Source organism: Physella acuta, unplaced genomic scaffold, assembly GCF_028476545.2.
Source record: "Physella acuta isolate Inbredline_101_S28 unplaced genomic scaffold, ASM2847654v3 ptg000964l, whole genome shotgun sequence".
NCBI classification, from domain to species: domain Eukaryota; kingdom Metazoa; phylum Mollusca; class Gastropoda; family Physidae; genus Physella; species Physella acuta.
The window spans coordinates 699,350-719,241 of NW_026732481.1; the positions used below are offsets into that span (position 1 = coordinate 699,350).

The window sequence follows — 19,892 nt, forward strand, 5'->3', positions numbered from 1 at the left end:
GGCCTAATTAATATTTTTTAGATTTTGCTAATTCTTCATTTATTTGCATGATTATGAGCATGGTATCGATACTGTCAATTATAAAATTGCAGACGTTGTCGAGGTCATACACTGGTTTCTAATTTGGCGCCACATAAACTTCTTCAGGTAGACATGCCCTTGGCCTAATGTAAAATGTAGGTTAGACCCAGCCTATCTGATTGGTGAATACTCATGATTTATTGCCAAGTAGCTACAACAAAGCTATTTTGTACAATCTAATTTAAATGAACCTTTAGTTATTCTAAATTGATAAAAAAATTAATAAAATATATCTCAATAACTTTCTTTAGTTTAGTAGATACTCTATTTTATCTAAAACAAAACCCTTGCTTAAAGATATAGATCTATCTACCAAGGCTAAACTAGGATCCAGTTCTAAATCTAGTCTAGATTTAGATTTAGAATCTAGTAAAAATCTGGTAAGCCTTTCTCAAGATGGCTGTTACAGATGTTCTGGAGAATAATAATAATAATAACATCACAATTCCTGATCTAGAACTACATCTGCAATTTGACGCATAGATTTTATTTGGACGATTAAAAAAGTAAATAACCAATATCTAGATCTATACAATTACATAATAACTCATTGCTTTATTATTTTCTTTTTCTGTATAATAGTACTGGAGCTGAGAGCCTGAAATTGGCTGAGAGGACAGAGGTGGCTGAGATATTCTTCTCACATTCTGACATTTGTTTGATTTTGTCTGTCTGTCTACTAGCATCTAGATTCTAGATCTAATTCTAATCTACTTTTTAGAATCTACTAAAATCTAGATTTTAGAATATTGTATCTAGATCTAGAATCTAAATATTAAAACTTAACATTAGTTAGTGGTTCCTATGACTATGACCACCCACTCATGTTTTCTTGTCAGCAAAGAAAAAATTTAGACTAAATTTTTAAAGAACTAAAATCAAGATTGATATTTTAAATTCTAAAGTTGGCTAGGGTTAGGGCTAGAAGTCTGCAGTTGTAAACACAGACATGCGCAGTACCATCGAAAACATCGCCGTGAAGGCAAGTAGTAGTTTCTTTCCAATGCGCATGCATATCTTTTTCCGGCTAGCATCGGCCATAAAACTTACTACTTTAACATAGTACAAAGGTAGGTCATAGCCTGAGCAATAGCTATATGACATAGACTTTTCCTACCTATTGCATCAATTATGTGTAGTAACACTAGATTGGCGAGTCAGTGCTCCATACAAATACAAGGACAACAGTCTTTGGCCATTTCTTGCATTGGATAACCTTCTGATTTATTTGTGTACCAGACGATACAATAAAAATATTATGTGATGGTTAAATAAACCATAGGCCTACATTTTAAAATAAATAATAGGCCTAATATTTTAAATCTTTATTCTGTATCATATTTGTGTACTATGCAAAAAAAATCATTAGGCTCTTTAAATTTTCATGTAACTAATCCAAAACCAAGTCTGTGCCAGACTACAGGCTGTTATATGGTCACTTTGTAAAAATAACTGAAAGTATACTTCTCTCTTGTTCTCAGTTCAACTATAATTTTGCTTGCCTTTTAAAAGTAAAAACTACAATACTAAGACAACAGGTAAAGGGAGAGTTCAACTCTTTTATTGATTTCCAACAAACAAGTACTTTATAACCTTATTCTTAAATTATTCTTATAAAATCTGATTACTTCATTTTTACCTATATTGTAAATTTCTGCTATTATTATTCATTTTTCTTTATAGGTGCTTTTAGGATATTTTAAAGATTATCTTAAATTCAAAATGTGGCACGAAGCCAGAAGGCAGGAAAAGAAGATTCGGGGAATCATGGTTGACTACAAAAGAAGGGCAGATAGGAGAAGAGAGTTCTATGAAAAAATAGTGAGTTTACCCAAACAAATAATTGAGTTATAATAGCTTTGTTTAGACATTCAATGTACTAATTTACATTTACATAATTTTTACATTTACAAATTTAATGTAAAATAAACCAAGTAAACAGTGGTTTATCTTCATTATTAGATAATTTTTTATTTTCAAAATCTCCTTTTAAAGAAACAAGACCCAGCTCAATTTTTGAGAATGTATGGCCGTCCTGTGAAGATTCACCTAGATCCAGCTGTTTCTATGGCTGCTGAAGGACCGCAAAGCATGTAAGAATATAGATATCTTTAATTTTTCTCTGTGATCTTTAATCATTTATTAGCCTACACTCTTATGGTAAAAAAGAATAACTAAATTTGTATAATTACTCAGATTACATGTGTAAATAAGTTAACTAATCAATACATTTTTAACAAAGAAGTTTTGAAAATACATTTTTAATAGTCTTTTTCAACTTTATCAAAATTAGGATGCCATGGCAAGGAGATCCAAATAACATGATTGATCGCTTTGATGTTAGAGCTAACCTTGATATTATTCCTGAATATAATTCCCACAAAGCACCCAGGTATACAACTGTATATTAACTATATAATGGAAATATCTTATGCTACTCTCGCTATATTATCTAAATTTCACTATTAAATGTCCATTAGATCTGAACCTGATGATGAGGATGAGCGACTTGCCAATTATGAACGCTACAGAACATTAGTTGAAAATGAGGCAGCAGGATGTAAGTGTAAATTGGTATTTTCATTTATCTAAATTTAAAATAATTTTGTGGTCTTTTGTGATCTGAAGAAAATCAATGACAAATTTTGTTGGATGCAATGGTAAATGATCACATTTGATTACAAGGTTCTCCTGAAAGCAAATACATTTTTTTTTAAAACATTAATTTAGTTAAATGTAAGCTGTAACATTTTTAATAAGCTACTGTAAAAAATAAGAACTTCTATTACACATTTTTAAAAATACTTTAGTACAAAAATGTTTGCTTATTATTATGGGATATTATTCAGCATTGAACATTCCTGTTAAAAGTAAAGTACATGTTTAGACCTAATGATTCTTGTGGCAGATTAAGGGGAAATGATCAGGTTCTTTTCTATTTTTTACAATGTAACATCTGGTTGGCACTTAAAAGTAAGTACTAAACAGCAAAATAGTTTATTAACAATTTCGGTTGTCATGGAAACACGGAAAAAATCTTCCATTTTAATTTTTTCTGCACTTGTAAAAACGCTAAGGCTTTTTTATGTATGTTTTTAAAGCCATCAAGTTTACACTGCTTATATTTCAGTATATATTAAAACTTGTCATGACAAGATTTTGATAAGGCTCCTAGTCTGAATTCTACAAGGTCCGAAAAATTGCACTAAGTATGCGAAAATTTGAAAAGATTGCATCTTTTACCATAAACTTTTGTTCTTTGAAAGCCATCAAAATTCCCTTGTGACAAAAGTTTTATTATTACATGAAGAAAAATACTGAAATCATGGTGAAAATTGTTTTACAAATAAAAAAGTAGTAGGCTTTCTAGTGTCAAAAAACTGCAAACTGAGAAAAATAGAAAAAACCAACAAAAACTAGGTCAGGAAAATACCAATTCTGTGTGATTTGTAAAGCCAGCTGAAAACTTTGGCTGTTTCCGATTTGATAGAAAATACAATTAACAAATACCAAACAAATCTAGCCTTCCAATGATGCAAAGAACAATATTATGGTGGATTTCAAACATTTTGTAGTGAATGTGTATTGTATATTTTTTTCATACATAGGGTCATACATTTTTAGTAAAAGATTTTTTTTAAGTTCTTACTTAGTGTTGAAAAGGTAGTTCAGTTAATACTGAACCCATAGACCAAACACTTATTAAACTATTATATCTTTTTTGCATAAATTTCAGTTTTCTTTTTTTGAAAACCCCATTAAACTTTGTCTTTAACAGTAACTGAAGAACAGTGCCTGCATCAGATTTATTTAGATGAACATTTTGGAACAATCAGCAAAGGGAATGAAGAAGAAAAAAAAAAGTAAGCTTTAGTTTGTATGATAAAATTTATGTTGTAAAAAAAAGTTGACACTTTTAAAAATTTTTTAAATTTTTTCCTCTCAGAAATTCAGAAAAAAAAGCTGCTATAGGTTTTGTTTACGAGGATAGTACACCAGCTGATAAATTGGCAGATGATGATAATGACAGTGAAGAAGAAAGTGAAGATGATTTAGAAACAGCAGATTTAGGTTAGCTGGTGTTTTTCTTTATCATTTAGAATTGTAAAAATCAGAGAAATTAAGGCTTTCTTGAACTCACTATGATCATGAGAAGGCCTACAGGTTTGATATCCCTTGTTTGTCTCAAATAGCAATTGTTCATGTCATGAAGTTTTCTAATTTCTATAGTGAAAGTATTTTTTTCTTCAAAATATCATTAATTTAAGATAACTATCTAATTCCAGCTATTACTATTAGGCTCTTTTAAGTTTAAAAAATACATGTACCTTTGAGAAAAATCATAATCATTAAATTGAAAACAAGAGTACAAATGAAAAGTTCAATTTTGAAAAAAACTATTTTCTTTATTGTAATGAAACAGATAGTATTAGTTACCTCACAAGTTTTCTTTTCTGTAAACTTGTGAAATTTAGAACAAAAATGTTAACTATAAGGTAAAAATTTTAACTAAAAAGGACTTTTTAAATTTAAGATACTAGCTATTAATTTGTACAGTAATAGAATGAGAGGGATATTTCAAACTCTTAGCAAAATATTTGAAGATTACAGCTTTTTTAAAAAAATGTGTGCAAAAACTATTTGATTTGAAATTTGACTGCTGTGTTAACAATTATAACATTTATATAAATTTGACTTTGCTTTAACTTTTAATTTCCCAGTATTTATTTATTTTTGTCTCAGATGTTACAATAGACATAGATTCATTGACCCCAGAGCAAACAAAAGAAGTGAATTTGTGTGCTTCACAATATGGCATGAAAGATGATGATTTTAGCAGGTATAATACATTTTTATTTCTTCTGAATAGTTTGCTCATATTAAGCATTTTTGATAAAAATTCAGTTTCATAGAAGAATGTTAAGAAAAACTTTTCAAATAGAACAGTTTTGTTGTTATAACTCATTGAGTTTTTTTTTAAAAGTTTAAAGTTTTTTCTATCTTCAGTTTAAAAGTTTGAAGTATTTTCTATCTTTAGGTTGTTGAGGAAGGACAAGGAAGAATTAGAAGCCCTTAGAGAAGCTAAACAGCTGGAAGAGGCCAAAGCCCAATTTTCAGTAAACCCACTTGTTTTTTGCATATCTTAAGCTTATAATTCTATAAAGATTTTAAATTGTATTTAGGTATTATAAGTTAAAACTTAAATTTGGATAGTGATGGTAAGGTAACTTAAATTACATTTTTCTCATCGTTTATACTGAGTGTAGTATTTTCAATATGTTTGAAGGTTATTTTGGTTAACAAAAAATTAATCATTTAATTATCATTAGGTAATTTTCTTTTAGCTAATAATTTTGCCAAAAATATATATTGTAAAAATATAAGTTGAAAAATCCATGGATATTGTAATTACTAGGAAATTTAGAGATATACATCTACATACAAATTACCAGTGGTATAAAAAGTTAAACAAAGAATTGCAGTTTTATTATGAGGCAATAATTCCACTTTTTCAGTTCCTTTTTCTTTCCAGTTTCTAAAACTAATGCAGTGAATTATTAAAGACAGGCCTAAAAAATTCCACATTATTGATAGCTACAGTTTAAAAAAAAAAATCTTAACAGTTATAATTACACAGAACATTTCCAAAATATAATTGGGGAATGATTCTTGTTTCTGAATTTCTTTTTATTTTTAAAAAAAAAATTTCAATGTGGTGCATCTTTGATTTCTAGGGACGCAAATCAAGAAGAGAACGTCGCGCTATAAATGAAAGACGTCAGAATCCACAAAGATTTAGCAGACCAAGGTAGAAAATACAATTTTAATGAACAATTTATATTTGTTGGAAGTGAAAAATAAATAATTTGGAAGTTGAGTGAGAAATTTAATCACTTATATTAAATTATTTTTAAAACTGGATAGTATCATAACAGCATATCAAACACATAATTGGTGTATTATAATGAGGGGAGAATTGTAGAATGTTTTTAATTTTGTCACTGCAGATATGTTCAAGTAGGTATTTAAAAAAATCCTTTTCTTCACCAAAATGATCTATAAAATCTGCTGTACTTTTGTAGTAAAGTGAAGTAATTTTTGTGTTAGAATTATTAATTTGACAACACATTTTGTATTGATTGATAATGTATTCAAATGTTTGCCATGACTACTATTTATATTTAGTTCTTTTAATAAGAAATTCATTGAATTCATTTATTTTTCAATAGTTATGCTGCTAGAGAAAGTCCGAAATATGAACCATACAAAAGGTAAATTATTTCTTTGTTAATTTCTATTAATAGTTTAAAATTGGATTCATAGTGCAGTACAAACCAATGAAATACCATGTTTTATTGTTCTGTCTTGTATATTGAATATTTTAATATCTAGGCCAGGATCTTCCTCACGGTCTCGTTCACGGTCTCGATCAAGATCAAGATCATCAGAAGTGGCCCCTGTGACATTTATTACAAGTTTTGGAGCAGAAAGTGATGATGAAGGTGTAGTTCAGGGACCTGCGCTACCTAAATCTACCAAACCAGCAACACCACTTAAAAGGAAACCATCCCCAGAAACTTCTAAGTGTGAGACTCCATGGTCGGTGTTTGGCTTAGTTCATTGTCATTTCGGGATTTTAACATGGTTGGGATTACAGCGTCCTGTTTCCAACTTTGAGTTTTCTAAAACAACTAAAGTGGACTTTATAATTTAAGTGGGAATTTAAAAAATAGAAACATCTAATGGAAATTTCAGCAAGCAAACTTTCTTACTGGGTTTTACTGGAAGGATTCTCATTAATGTAGTAAGATGTTGGTTACTTACCATCTACAATTATATTTTAAGCCTAACTGGTTATTAGCACGTTTAATTTTCAAGTAAATGATGCATTTTACTCGACCTAATTTTGTTAACTAACAAGATCACCTGAAAAAGAACATTTTCCAAAAGCTTGTGTGACACACTTTACATTGTTGAATATAGATTGGTCATAAATCCAACAGTTTAAATAGTAATATATCACTGATTACACATCATTGTTTATAAGCTGTTAGCATCAAAGGTGCAAAGAAAGTATATTTATAAGTTGTGATAGCTCATGGGCAAAGTGGAAAATAAACATGATTTAGCAGTCTAGTTCACCAGCAGTGCTTTACACTCTTAGCTGCTGCTTTGGGCTGCTGTGCAGTAGTGTTATCCCAGTCACAAAATCTTATTGTAAAATACAGACATTTAAAAGCTTTTTCAGAGCACAGTGTACACAAAATATTTGCTTTTGCTGGAATGTCGACCAGCATTATAAAAACTGTACATGCATGTACTGTCTAGTATATATAGCTGTGTAGAGGAAGTAAATTTTCAACCTGACACAGAAACAGAGCTATTTTAAAATCAAGCCTTGTTAAAATTTGGAATAAGGCGGTTAAAATAGTGCAGAAGTGATTATCTTTGTTACTATGTTTTTAAAAAGAATCTTTTCTTTTTCTCGTGTCTTTAACACAGGCTCTTACAGGATAGTTCAATCAGCTCTAAAAATAAAGACACCTCTGGCAGATCTTCCTCTAGATCTAGTTCAAGGACTCCGCCTGGGCACAGGAACCGGTCCAGTAGTAGTAAGTCAAGTCTTTCTTCAAGCAGGTCAAGGTCTAGGTCCAATTCCAGATCTTTGTCTAAATCTGGCTACGGAAGAGTTTCACCAAGTAGAAAAGGAAGTAATGGTAAAAGCTTAAACTTCTCAAGACGAAGTCATCGGTCTCGAAGTTCTAGTTCATCAAGATCACACAGCCGGTCTAGATCAAGATCGTCTGCTTCTTATCAACAAGCAAAGAAAAGGTTAGAACTTGACTCTCTTAAATAAATTGGAAAATATAGTATTCAATTTCTAAATTCTAGAGCTTCCTAACTTTAAAAGTTTAATGAGCATTTTGGCAATTTCTGTAAAAATATATATTAGTGAGTGAGAAATATTAAATAGGGATTTAGAATTGAAAATATAATCTTTTTCTTAAAATTTTTTTATTTTTCTCTCATCTTGAAAAGTCTAAGCAAGAATAACTTTTTATCTCTTTGTATACAACAATTCTTTAATTCCAGGTCGGAGAGCCCTGTTAAAAAGCCAGTTGTTAAACGGTACAGGAGAGAAAGTTTGTCTTCCAATTCAGAACTAAGTGGTGTTGAGTCTGATGATGAAAAAAAATTTATAGCAAATACATCGCGCTTGAAAACACCACCAAGTAAAGATTCTGACACAAAGTAAGACTTTTATAATTGAAATTTTTAAATGACTTCATGATTAATTGCGGTCAATACAATTATATAAATATTCATTCTCTTAAAAACTACTTATGAACATTCATTCAATATTGATCTGCAAAACAATAACTACTAATTAATAACTGAAATTATATTGACTTATTTTATGTTCTAAGCTAGGCAGTAATAGGATAATAGACTTGTGATTTCTGAAAGAAAACTCCTCAGGAAAATGTCACAAATACATTTTAACTGAAATCTGAACACAAGGCTCACACAATTTTTTTAACGTATAGTGTTTTGGTAAAACCTTGATGATTTATTTGTATATTTCATACTGAGCAGGGTATTACAGTAATTCATTACTGAATGTGAAATTAATTTGTAAATTATTTACACTTAAAAATCTTTTATTTAATTTTTGTTTCTGTGAACATATGTTAGAACTATGAGATGGAGCAGCCTAGCGGTAGAGAGCTAGATTGCTAATCCGAGAGTCTCGAGTTCAAAGCCGGGTTCAAATCAGTGGAATGTCCCTGAGTCCACCCAGCTCTGATGGGTACCTAACTTCCGTTAGGGAAACAAAGGCGGTTTGGCATAGTGCTGATCACACTATCCCTTTATATGCTGACTTCTCTGAAGCAGATGAACTCTACTTCATCTGCCCCATGTGTCTAGGGCACAAGGGGGAAATGTTAATGATGATATTAGTACTGTTGATAAACAGCAGTAATTTTAAAAAATACAATAATTTTTTTTTTAATAAATCTGTATTTGTACCTTTTCCAGATCTGAATTATCAAAGAGTGGTAAAATAAGCAGCAAACCTCTTCAATCTCAAGTCAGTAAGAGCCTTTTCCTTAGTACATTGCATTCTATCTTTTTAATACTAGTATCTCTTTAAAGGTGCTACCAGGGCAGTATCAACAGTTGTTGACCATTTTTTGTTGTTCCATCATTGACAGAAATATGTTTAAATTGCATCATTCATTACCTGCACAATTTGTTTTAAAGAAAACAACACTTCATCCTTCATTAGTTCATTTGCTGTTTTAAAAAAAAAAAAAATGAAAATTGTAAACCTTTTATGCACCAGCCATAAAGATTTTATCCTGATTAACTACAAAGCATTTAAGTTCACCTCTCAGCTAATTATGTTTTGTCTTAGTCATGTGAATATTTTGCCAACAGTCAAATTGTATTATTTCTTACAAAATCTGAATTCTTACTTCTCACATTCTTACAGAGCTTATCACTGTCTGGTTTAAAAGACACGCCTAAAGAGAGACTTAAAAGGAAAATGCAAGCTCAACTTAGCCGGCAATGTGAGTTTTTTATTTTATTTAATGTTTATCTGATATTAACTGTTACTTCCCTTTAGCTTAAAAAATTAAATCAGTGTTTGCATCAGTAACATCAACTACTTCCTTTTTGTTGATAGTTTTCATTTTACCAACTTGAAACAATCCATTTTTGTATTGAACATTTTTCTGAATTGTCTGTGTCCATGATTTTGTAGCTTTATTTTTTTAGAATTCAGTCTGCTAGATGGATAGTACATTGTCTATTGTTATTCCTTTTCCCTCTAATTCTTTGTTTTGACAAAAAGGAAAGACATATATATATTTGTTTTCTATTTACTCATAAATTTAATATATAGAGAGTTTTATTTGAAAATCATAATTTTGTTTCAGTTAAAGCAGATAAAAAAGCAGAAATTACAAAAATTACCAAACAAGAGCAAGAAAGACTGGTATGTTTTAAAAAAAACTAAATTATTAATCCTAAAAATTTTTGCAAGTCAGTTTTAATGCAAACATGATAATTTTGTACTTTTTGTTTTTAAAGGATAGAGAAGAGGAAATCAGAACCTTAGCCCTTGAGATGAGGAGGAGGGAGAGAGAAAAAAGGCACAGAGAACAGGAAGAAGAAGAACGTGAGAGACGTGCAAGAAGAAGAAATCGCCACACAGGAAAAAGTAGCAGTAGTGGTGAAAGCAGAAGCAGAAGTAGCAGTAAAGGTAGCAAATCAGCCAGTCGCAGCCCTATTAAAAGTCGAAGTCCTCGCAAGAGTCCAGATAATAAGAAAGAAGATAAAACTGTAGATAAAAGTAGGCTTGGGAGATATGATGATAGGAAAAGGCCTTCCCTAGCTCCACCTCCACCACCACTTATGGAGGACAGAAAGAGGGATGGGAGGAGAGATCAGAGTAGATGGGATAGAGACAGTGGCAGATCCAACAGGACAAGAGGAGGCAGATGGGAAGGTGCATCACCACAAGACCAAAGCTGGGAAGGCGCACCTTACAACAGTCAATGGGGAGGGAATAGATCTCAAGATTGGGGGGACACTTCATGGCAGAGCAGGTAAAACATTTCTCTCTACAGTAGGTGCTCTATCAACCAAAAGGTGAGACTGTTGTTTATAAATTTTACTGGTTCACTTTTCTCTTCACAGTAGGTCCTCCTACAACCCAAGAGTGAGACCTCCATTACTCAAAAGACCAACTTCACCTTTGATGTCTAGACCGAGACCTCCTAATGACCCAACACTTATGGAAGAACCAATGGATTTCTCTTGATGCCATATGTGTGCTAGTATGCCAGTTTGTGAAGCCAGTTGGTACCTGTATTAAAATGATGTGGAATAAACTAAAGCATTATATGACAAGAAATAATTTGCATAAAATGTACAAATGTCAACATCTTTATTAACTTGTAGAATTGATGTTTGCAATAACTAATGTCGGCAATTTTTAAAAATTTGTTACAATTATTAATAATTTTTACTTGGGGGTCATCCATTTTTAACATCCACAAAATTTTTTTAACTTTAAGCCCCAGACTCGTCCACCTTGGACGCCCAGATAGTAAATAGATCTTACACAACTTAATTTCGAATTGATTAACTCATTGATAAATATTAAAAGTAGCATTGACAAAATTATAAATACATGATGAATCTTTTCCCATAAGATTTGTAGAGAATGAAATAAAATTATTTCTGGTGCTGTCCACACCATTAAAAGTTCATGACCCTTATTTTATTTCCTTCATTGCTTGCTTTATAACTAAGTTACTAATTTTATAAATATAGAATCTAGATGCCATGATTTAATTTTGCATGCAGGTCGAGTGAGTGAGTGTACTATATAATTGTTTAATATTAAAAGTAAATACATGAATGACTACACCGCCCCCCTCACCCACCTCCATCTATCCACAAAGGTCTACTTTTTTCAGACCCATTCCCCACATGTGGACATAAATTGATGACCACCTGTTTTGGTATCTCGATCTAAATTAAAACAAGGAAAATATAGGTTTGAAAGAAAAATGTTGCTTGTTCTGTGCTAGGTAAGAATGTTGACATGTGATCGTAGCTGTACTTACCACTGAAAAATAAATGTTGTGTCTGGTGTGTCAGATTTTTTTTTTGTTGATGGACAATTTTTTGTTAATACTTACAATAAAGCATATGAAATAATTGTCTCCTTATTTTTATGTGGTTGAGTTATGAAAGCCTAAAGTAAAATAGAAAATTAAAGCACCACTAAAAATATTTGATTAGTAGGGTAGTGGACTGGTATCTAATGTCCAGATTTTTGGACATGTGTGCGGTCTGGATACTAGCACTAGAAGGCTGACAACTCACAATTTAGGTGGGTTTAGTGAATTGCAGGTACTAGGGTTTTAATGGCACTGGTGCAGTTAATATGAAGTACAAACTATATATATATATATATAAACGTATCTGTCCAATGGATCTTTAGATCTGAAATAGAAACCTAACTGCTTTATCTGTCTTAAATAGGATATAATATATATATATATATATATATATATATATATGTAACGAGCGAACAGTTACCCTGCTCGCAACGCCACATGTTACGAGACTATTTGCCTGTAGTGCCAAATGTAACGAGTCTCTGGCTACCCTGGCGACAACGCCAAATGTGACCTTCCCGAGTCTAACCACTCATTCCACACAACATTGACCACAGCATAGATACTCGAAGATGCAGGTTCATTATTGATCCTTTTATTACATGAATCAAAGAATGCTTCACAATAATATAACGAATCAAGAGAGATGTTTCACAATAATAGTCTGAATCAACGGACCCCCAACAGTCCTCACTAGGCTTCATCTAACTGAATACACATGTCTAACGTCCTTCTTAACACAATATAACCAACTGGATACTGCCACACAGACTCACTGAGAGAGAGAGACTGACGGACTGACTGACTGACCGACCGACTGAGAGAGACTGACTTTCTGAGAGACCGACTTTCTGAGAGACTTCGAGCTCAGCCGTCGCCTTCCTTATATCCCCTTCATAATCGTACTCATATTCGGTCCTATCATAATCGTAATTGTAATCGATTCTAATCGTTACATCAGACTGTTAATTACGCCGCTTCTGTCGTACAGTCCGATTTTAATAAGCCACCTGCATCCTGTCACATCAAAGTTGACAGACCGTCTTTCGTATCGCTTCCCGAGATACTACGCCTTGGCATCAGCCAACACCTGCACTGTGACGTCAGACTGTAACACGTTATGTCTCTTGGTAACTTCCCCTAGTTACATCCACCCCTGCCTTTTTTTGTGTGTTATCAACCACAAACAACGCTTGGTAGGTGCAGTCCTTCAAAGTCCATCGCACCACCGTAAAAAAAATCCATTGTTCCACTCACTGTCAATGTCGTCACATTCGTATAAGATTGACAGTTATCCCTATTTCACATATCCAATGTGTCTACATCATCTTCCTCAGACACAAAACAGTTCTAGAATTCACATCCACCTTTTTTCGTTTGGTGCCTTCACCAGTTCACTTTTATGACTTTTTGAACAGTCTGTTTTCATACCAGCGCGACCATGAAAGAATTGATGGTTGCTGACAAAAAATTTCGTATTCTTTCTGTTTCTCAAACTTCTCCGCGGACCACTTATCTGATGGTCTACTGTCTCTCTGCTTTTGGAGGGACCGGGATCCTCCTTGTTGCCGGTATCCTCCCCTTGTGTGTCGCTGTTGTTCTGTTGATGGTGACATGGTTCCGGGATGGGTATGAGAATTTCCGTTATAGTTTCCGGTTCCCTAATTGTCTTGGGTTTCCTTGTGTGTAACTGCTCTCCTTGACTATGACAATATTTCTTTAATTGAGCAATATTCGCCCACCGATCCGGTTTGGTGTGATCGATGGGTCTTATCTTAAAGGGGCCACCTGCTACTTTAGGCATCTCCACGACTTGCCATATCTCCTGTCCCCAGAGATCGTGGATTTTGTTTCTGCCTAATGGGTGGCTACGCAGTAATACCCTGTCGTTCAGTTTGAGTGGCGGGTCCTTTGTCTGTACCGGCGGTTCCCTTCGCCGTGCTTCATGTTCTAGTCTTTCCTGTACTACCCTGTACATTTCTCTAATTCGTCTCATATGTTCATTCACATATTCCAGTGCAGTGTATGAGCCAGTCATACTCTCCTTTTTTCCTAGGAACAAGTCAAGGGGGAGTCGAGCCTCCCGTCCGAACAGCAACATGTATGGCGAAAAGCCGGTTGTGGCATGGGGTGTGCAGTTGTATAGATATACCAACTCTGGGAGAAAATCAGGCCAACGTTTTTTCTGTTCAGGTTCTAGAGTACGCAGCAAATCATGCATGCTGCGGTTGAACCGCTCGCACTGTCCGTTTCCTTTCGGATTAAATGTGGTTGTTCTAGATTTGTTGATCCCGTAGTGGCTGCACAGTTGGTTAATTACTTCTGACTCAAAGGCCCTTCCTTGGTCAGAGTGTAATTGTCTTGGTATGCCATATTTGATGAACCAATGTTCTATCAAGACCTTTGCCACTGTTTTGGCAGTCTGATCTCGTGTGGGCACCGCCACAGTCCATTTGGTGAAAACATCAGTCATTACCAACACATGTTCCGTCCCATCCGATGATTGCTCCAACGACGTAAAGTCCATAGCCACAATCTCTAGTGGTTTTGTCGCTAATAGGTGTCCCGATGGCTGTCTCATTTTGACAACTGGCATTTTCGCATGCTGACACCTCACACAAGCCTCACAATGGCGTTTGACCTCCATTTCCATATTGGGCCAGTAACACCTTCGTCGTAATATTTTGTGCGTCCTGTCCTGACCCTGGTGTCCTGCCCTGTCATGTGCCAACCTTAGCACTTCTTCTCGTAATTGTCCAGGCACCACCACCTGGTGTATTGTCCCATCAATTTGGTCATGAATTCTCCGCATGAGAACACCATCCTGTATACTGAGACGGTCCCACTGACTCAGTATTTTCTTTGTTTCTCGACCAAATTGTTCTCTTTCCCTTCTTCCTGGGAATTTTTGTTCCTGGACGTGTTTCAACAGCGGCTGTAAGCCACTATCCGTTCTCTGGGCATTTCTTATTTCTTTGTGATTAAGGCAACTAAAATCACCAATGTCCATATGTCCGGGCTCTGTGGAAATGTGCTCCACCCCGGTCTGTCCGTTCTGCATCACTTGTACCCCATGAGGGATATCTGTTGACGCTCTGACCTCACATATTCCTGTCAGCGTTTCTTCCTCATCGCCCGGTCTCTCGTAAGGATTCCTTGATAAGGCGTCCGCATTGCCATTGGACCGCCCCGGGCGATGTTTTCTCTCTAGGTCAACGAGTGCCAATTCTGCTGCCCATCGCTGTTCGATGGATTCCAGCCTTGCTGTACTTTGAAGTTCTTTTTCAATATCGGATAATTTCTCTTCAAGTCTTGTTTGAGACTCTTTCATTTCTTCTAGTTTTCCAACACTGTTCTGTTGTCTACTATTTTTATTTACTTCTTCCGATAACAGACACTCTAAAGATGAACATTTCTCCTGTGCTTTTAATTTGCATGACCTTTCCCTATCCAGTTTCCTGGTTAACATTGAGATCTCATTCTTAAGTCTACCAATTTCCTTCTTATCATCATTTTTCTCTACCAACAAATTGTTCACTTGAAACTTTTCAACATCCCAGTTCATTTCACAGTTCATTTTTTTCATTAGTTGTGTTTTACCTTTCTTTTTCTCCTTACTGTGTTTCTGTGTCATTTTGTTTACTAAGTCATTACCTCGCCGCTCTGTAGCCTTGACCTGCCGTACAGAGGGCGATCGTTTCACCGGACAGTACCGTGCCATGTGTCCGGGTTGTGAACAGGACAAGCAAATTGGTCGACCGTCAGCCGTCCACCGGAGCGATGGAGCGGCAGGTCGCGGCTGTCCAACCTGTCTCTGTTTTGTCCCGTTTTTGCCCTGATTCTCAGCTGTTGACCTGCTTTCTAACCTCTCCAATCGTTGGTCAACCTTAACCAGGTGGGCCAACAGTTGAGCCATCATGGTCTCCATCGTGTCGGCCCCTGTGGGTGGGGATTGTCTCTGTTCCGGCACAGAGACTTTGTCCACCGAACAGTTCGATTGGTCCTCATCCTCGGACCTGCGGATCGCTGAGTTCCTGACCTGAAGGAAGGTCAACTGCGGGTCTTTGTGGACCTCCTCTTTCAACTCTCTTCTTAAGATCGGGGTTGCTAGCCCCTCGATGAAATGGTCCCTCAGTAGGCGCACATCAATGTCAGGTGTTTTGCCCTTTACCGAATCAAAGGCCCTGTTCATCCGGTGTGAGTACTCCATCACACTCTCTGCCATTCTCTGCCTTAAGCCTACGAACCCTGATAGCAGTTGCGATCCCGACCGTCTCTCCCCAAAGGTCTCCATAATCAGATCCAGCACCTTATCTGGATCTGATTGGATGGTTTTATCGTGGCATTTGACCTCTGCCCTAACCGTCTCTCCTATACTGCCCATCAGCAGTCTTAATCTTTCCTCTGGTGACATGCCTCTCGAGGCCCAGGCCGCTTTGACCTCCTCACTGAACCTGTTGGTTAAAGTTGGATCTCCGTCCCCGTAAAATTTGTTAATGTGGGACTCTCTGGGTAGGACCACTATATGGGTCTGCTTCTCGTCCAGAGTAGACATTTTATTCCGTAAGTAACAAAAGAAAAGAGTTCTTTCTTACCGTGTGTGTATGAAAAATTTTCCTCGTTCCTCAATTTTCACTGTTCCTGAATGTCCGAATTCACACACACACTAAACACAGTTATGAACTAGGTTGACTATGGGTGCCTAACGCGGCAAGTCTCGTTGAATTCATCCTGTCCGACGACGCCAATTGTAACGAGCGAACAGTTACCCTGCTCGCAACGCCACATGTTACGAGACTATTTGCCTGTAGTGCCAAATGTAACGAGTCTCTGGCTACCCTGGCGACAACGCCAAATGTGACCTTCCCGAGTCTAACCACTCATTCCACACAACATTGACCACAGCATAGATACTCGAAGATGCAGGTTCATTATTGATCCTTTTATTACATGAATCAAAGAATGCTTCACAATAATATAACGAATCAAGAGAGATGTTTCACAATAATAGTCTGAATCAACGGACCCCCAACAGTCCTCACTAGGCTTCATCTAACTGAATACACATGTCTAACGTCCTTCTTAACACAATATAACCAACTGGATACTGCCACACAGACTCACTGAGAGAGAGAGACTGACGGACTGACTGACTGACCGACCGACTGAGAGAGACTGACTTTCTGAGAGACCGACTTTCTGAGAGACTTCGAGCTCAGCCGTCGCCTTCCTTATATCCCCTTCATAATCGTACTCATATTCGGTCCTATCATAATCGTAATTGTAATCGATTCTAATCGTTACATCAGACTGTTAATTACGCCGCTTCTGTCGTACAGTCCGATTTTAATAAGCCACCTGCATCCTGTCACATCAAAGTTGACAGACCGTCTTTCGTATCGCTTCCCGAGATACTACGCCTTGGCATCAGCCAACACCTGCACTGTGACGTCAGACTGTAACACGTTATGTCTCTTGGTAACTTCCCCTAGTTACATATATATATATATATATATATATATATATATATATATATATATATATATATATATATATATATATATATATATATATATATATATATATATAATGTGTGTGTTTTAAATAATGTACACTTATTAAAACACAATTGGATCTATACTTATGTATATAAATGTGTGCACACGAGAATATAAAAGGATATGTAATGTCGCCCATGCATCAAAGCGTAGCGCGGCAACCTTTAGATTCCACGGCTGATTTACAGGAAATTACTTGCGCCATCAGTACCATCGATCCATCCGTCCGACCGGCCGGTAATGCCTACTTGGACCCTGCTGCGACCGGAGTGACGTCATTGGCTCACCAAAATAAAAGGTGGGCTCAGGTGTGGAATCTGGGTCAGTAGGCATGAAGTGACCTCTGTGGAGATGCGGCCAGCGTGTGTATACTGTAGTATACGAGTATATTTTTCAGGCAGCCTGAGCCTGGACGCCACTCCACTCCCAGAATCCTACACGCCAGATTAAAACAAAAAAAACTTTTCTTAAATCTCAGCTGCTTATTTTTTATCATAAAAGACTGTGTTGGTCTGCAATAGTGTACACAATCTATACTTAGTAAAACTAAATTTTAAAATTATTTCGAGAAGTTATTGCTTGCGTGTTTTTTTTCTCCCAATATTTCCAATTTTCTTTCTAAGGCAGTTAAGTGTTATTACCTTGTACCAACAATTTGTATATTATTTAGATCTAATTTTTTTAAAATCTGGAAACCAGAAGCAAAAAAAATACATACATTCCACAGCAACTTGAAGTCCCTTATTATAGAACATTCGAGTCGATTTGCACTGAAAAGATTCTCTATCGTTCATAGACTGGCGCAATTGATTGAGTCGATCCTCTAACAATACTTACAGCAGGGAAATCTAACCGAGATTAAACAGTTAACTCCCTTGTGTAGCGCATTCATTCTATCCTCTTCGTTATTTGTCTTTGAAAAATATTCCCTGATTAAGTTCACTATCTTTACTGCTGCTTGTACTTTAGTGAAGTTAGATTTATTATTAATATGTAGGATGAACATTTAAAAAAAATTGTTTTTTTTAATTTATGAGTACATTTAATGATACAAATAAATTGGTTTTCTTTATACAACCAATCATTTTGTAATGTAAGCAGAGTTCAAGCGGTTGTTGAAAAGTAATCTTTGTTTTACTGTAATTATCCTGATTGTTTCTGGTAAAAAAAAAAGTTATTATTGATGCTTTTAAAATAGGATAAACGTGTGGACATTAAATATAGTTACTGGTGTTTATCAGAATAGCCTCCCCTTATCTGCTTTTTTTTTTTTGCACCGCACATCATCTCCACCTTATTAAAGATAAAAATAAAAAAACAAATTAAAAAAAAAACGACTTATTAATGAATTTTTCAAACGCAGAAAAAGCCTATTTGTGTATTGCTTGGTCTCATAAGCAAAAATTAACAACAACACCCCCCCCCAACATTTGGTTTACTTTAAACATACAACTTTTTAAAAGAAAAAAAAAAATAAATAAAAAACTTCACTTTAACGATATGCTAAAACCCAATTCTAAAAAACAACAGTAAACTCTTAAAAGAACCGTAAAGTCCAAAATTTCTAACCCTGAATATTTAAAATGCAACCCCCTAATGCCAAAAAGCCTAAAAGCTTGACCTTATAAAACCTAAATCTCAAGGACTTAACCTTTGAAAACTTCAACCCCAAACTTTAGAGAGGGTAGCGTTGCCAAGTGAGGGAGGGATACTATTTTTTAGCTGCAGTTCACTTTGGCCGCAGGTGTAAACGTTTGGGTCGACCATGTGTTCATCTTGTATCGATTACGCCTATTTCGATCGATTCCGCCAGATTTTGATCGATTAGCGATGGACATAGCTGCGATGTTAAAAAATGAACCCGGCTAAAATAAAGGCGATCAATGTATCATAAGATTTTATTCTCTAGAGCCAGCTCGCCCTAAATGTACATAGAATTATCGTCCAAAGACCTCTGCAGTATGTGATAACCACAGAAGGAAAATGCTTTGTAAGTCCTTCAACCTGGTCACGTGGTAATACAAAGTACTGCATCAACTATTACTGACTTGAGTTTTAAATTACTTGAATTGAGTTGGATGCTAGTATCCCCTTAAAGTGCTAGCCACATGAGTGCTAGCCACCTGAGTGCTAGCTACCTGAGTGCTAGGCACCTCCCTATCTAAGTGCTAGCCAACTCCCTACCAGAGTGCTAGCCACCAGAGTGCTAGCCACCTCCCCACTTGAGTGCTAGCCACCTTCCCGCCAGAATGCTAGCCACCTTCCCGCCAGAGTGCTAGCCACTCCCGACCTGAGTGCTAGCCACCTCCCCACCTGAGTGCTAGCCACCTGAGTGCTAGCCACCAGAGTGCTAGCCACCTGAGTGCTAGCCACCTCCCCACCAGAGTGCTAGCCACCTCCCCACCTGAGTGCTAGCCACCAGAGTGCTAGCCACCAGAGTGCTAGTCACCTCCCCACCTGAGTGCTAGCCACCTGAGTGCTAGCCACCAGAGTGCTAGCTACCTCCCCACCAGAGTGCTAGCCACCAGAGTGCTAGCCACCTCCCCACCAG

The 19,892-nt window shown here is 35.8% G+C and overlaps 1 protein-coding gene across 2 annotated transcripts; it reads left to right on the forward strand.

The window, feature by feature from the left end:
• Positions 1 to 445: 445 nt before the first annotated feature.
• Positions 446 to 11,815, forward strand: LOC131953897 (CLK4-associating serine/arginine rich protein). 2 transcript variants are annotated; one of them, XM_059317334.1, is made up of 20 exons: positions 446 to 587; positions 1,765 to 1,902; positions 2,077 to 2,174; positions 2,375 to 2,473; positions 2,562 to 2,641; positions 3,860 to 3,944; positions 4,028 to 4,152; positions 4,825 to 4,921; positions 5,120 to 5,198; positions 5,817 to 5,890; positions 6,312 to 6,353; positions 6,475 to 6,681; positions 7,585 to 7,914; positions 8,176 to 8,334; positions 9,124 to 9,175; positions 9,581 to 9,659; positions 10,029 to 10,087; positions 10,183 to 10,600; positions 10,631 to 10,700; positions 10,792 to 11,815. In XM_059317334.1, the coding sequence occupies exons 2-20, from the start codon at positions 1,804 to 1,806 to the stop codon at positions 10,913 to 10,915; spliced, it is 2,376 nt and encodes a 791-aa protein (XP_059173317.1). In that variant the 5' UTR covers positions 446 to 587; positions 1,765 to 1,803; the 3' UTR covers positions 10,916 to 11,815. The 2 variants fall into 2 exon arrangements, with proteins under 2 accessions (XP_059173317.1, XP_059173316.1); XM_059317333.1 differs by having other exon boundaries at positions 10,183 to 10,700.
• Positions 11,816 to 19,892: the final 8,077 nt, after the last annotated feature.

What these genes read in the sequence shown, in the direction of transcription:
- LOC131953897 (XM_059317333.1), top strand. Translation starts at nt 1,804, where the DNA reads ATGTGGCACGAAGCCAGAAGGCAGGAAAAGAAGATTCGGGGAATCATG. An exon ending in GAGAGTTCTATGAAAAAATA is followed by an intron (nt 1,903 to 2,076) that starts GTGAGTTTACCC and finishes CTCCTTTTAAAG; the next exon opens with AAACAAGACCCAGCTCAATT. An exon ending in AGGCCAAAGCCCAATTTTCA is followed by an intron (nt 5,199 to 5,816) that starts GTAAACCCACTT and finishes TTTGATTTCTAG; the next exon opens with GGACGCAAATCAAGAAGAGA.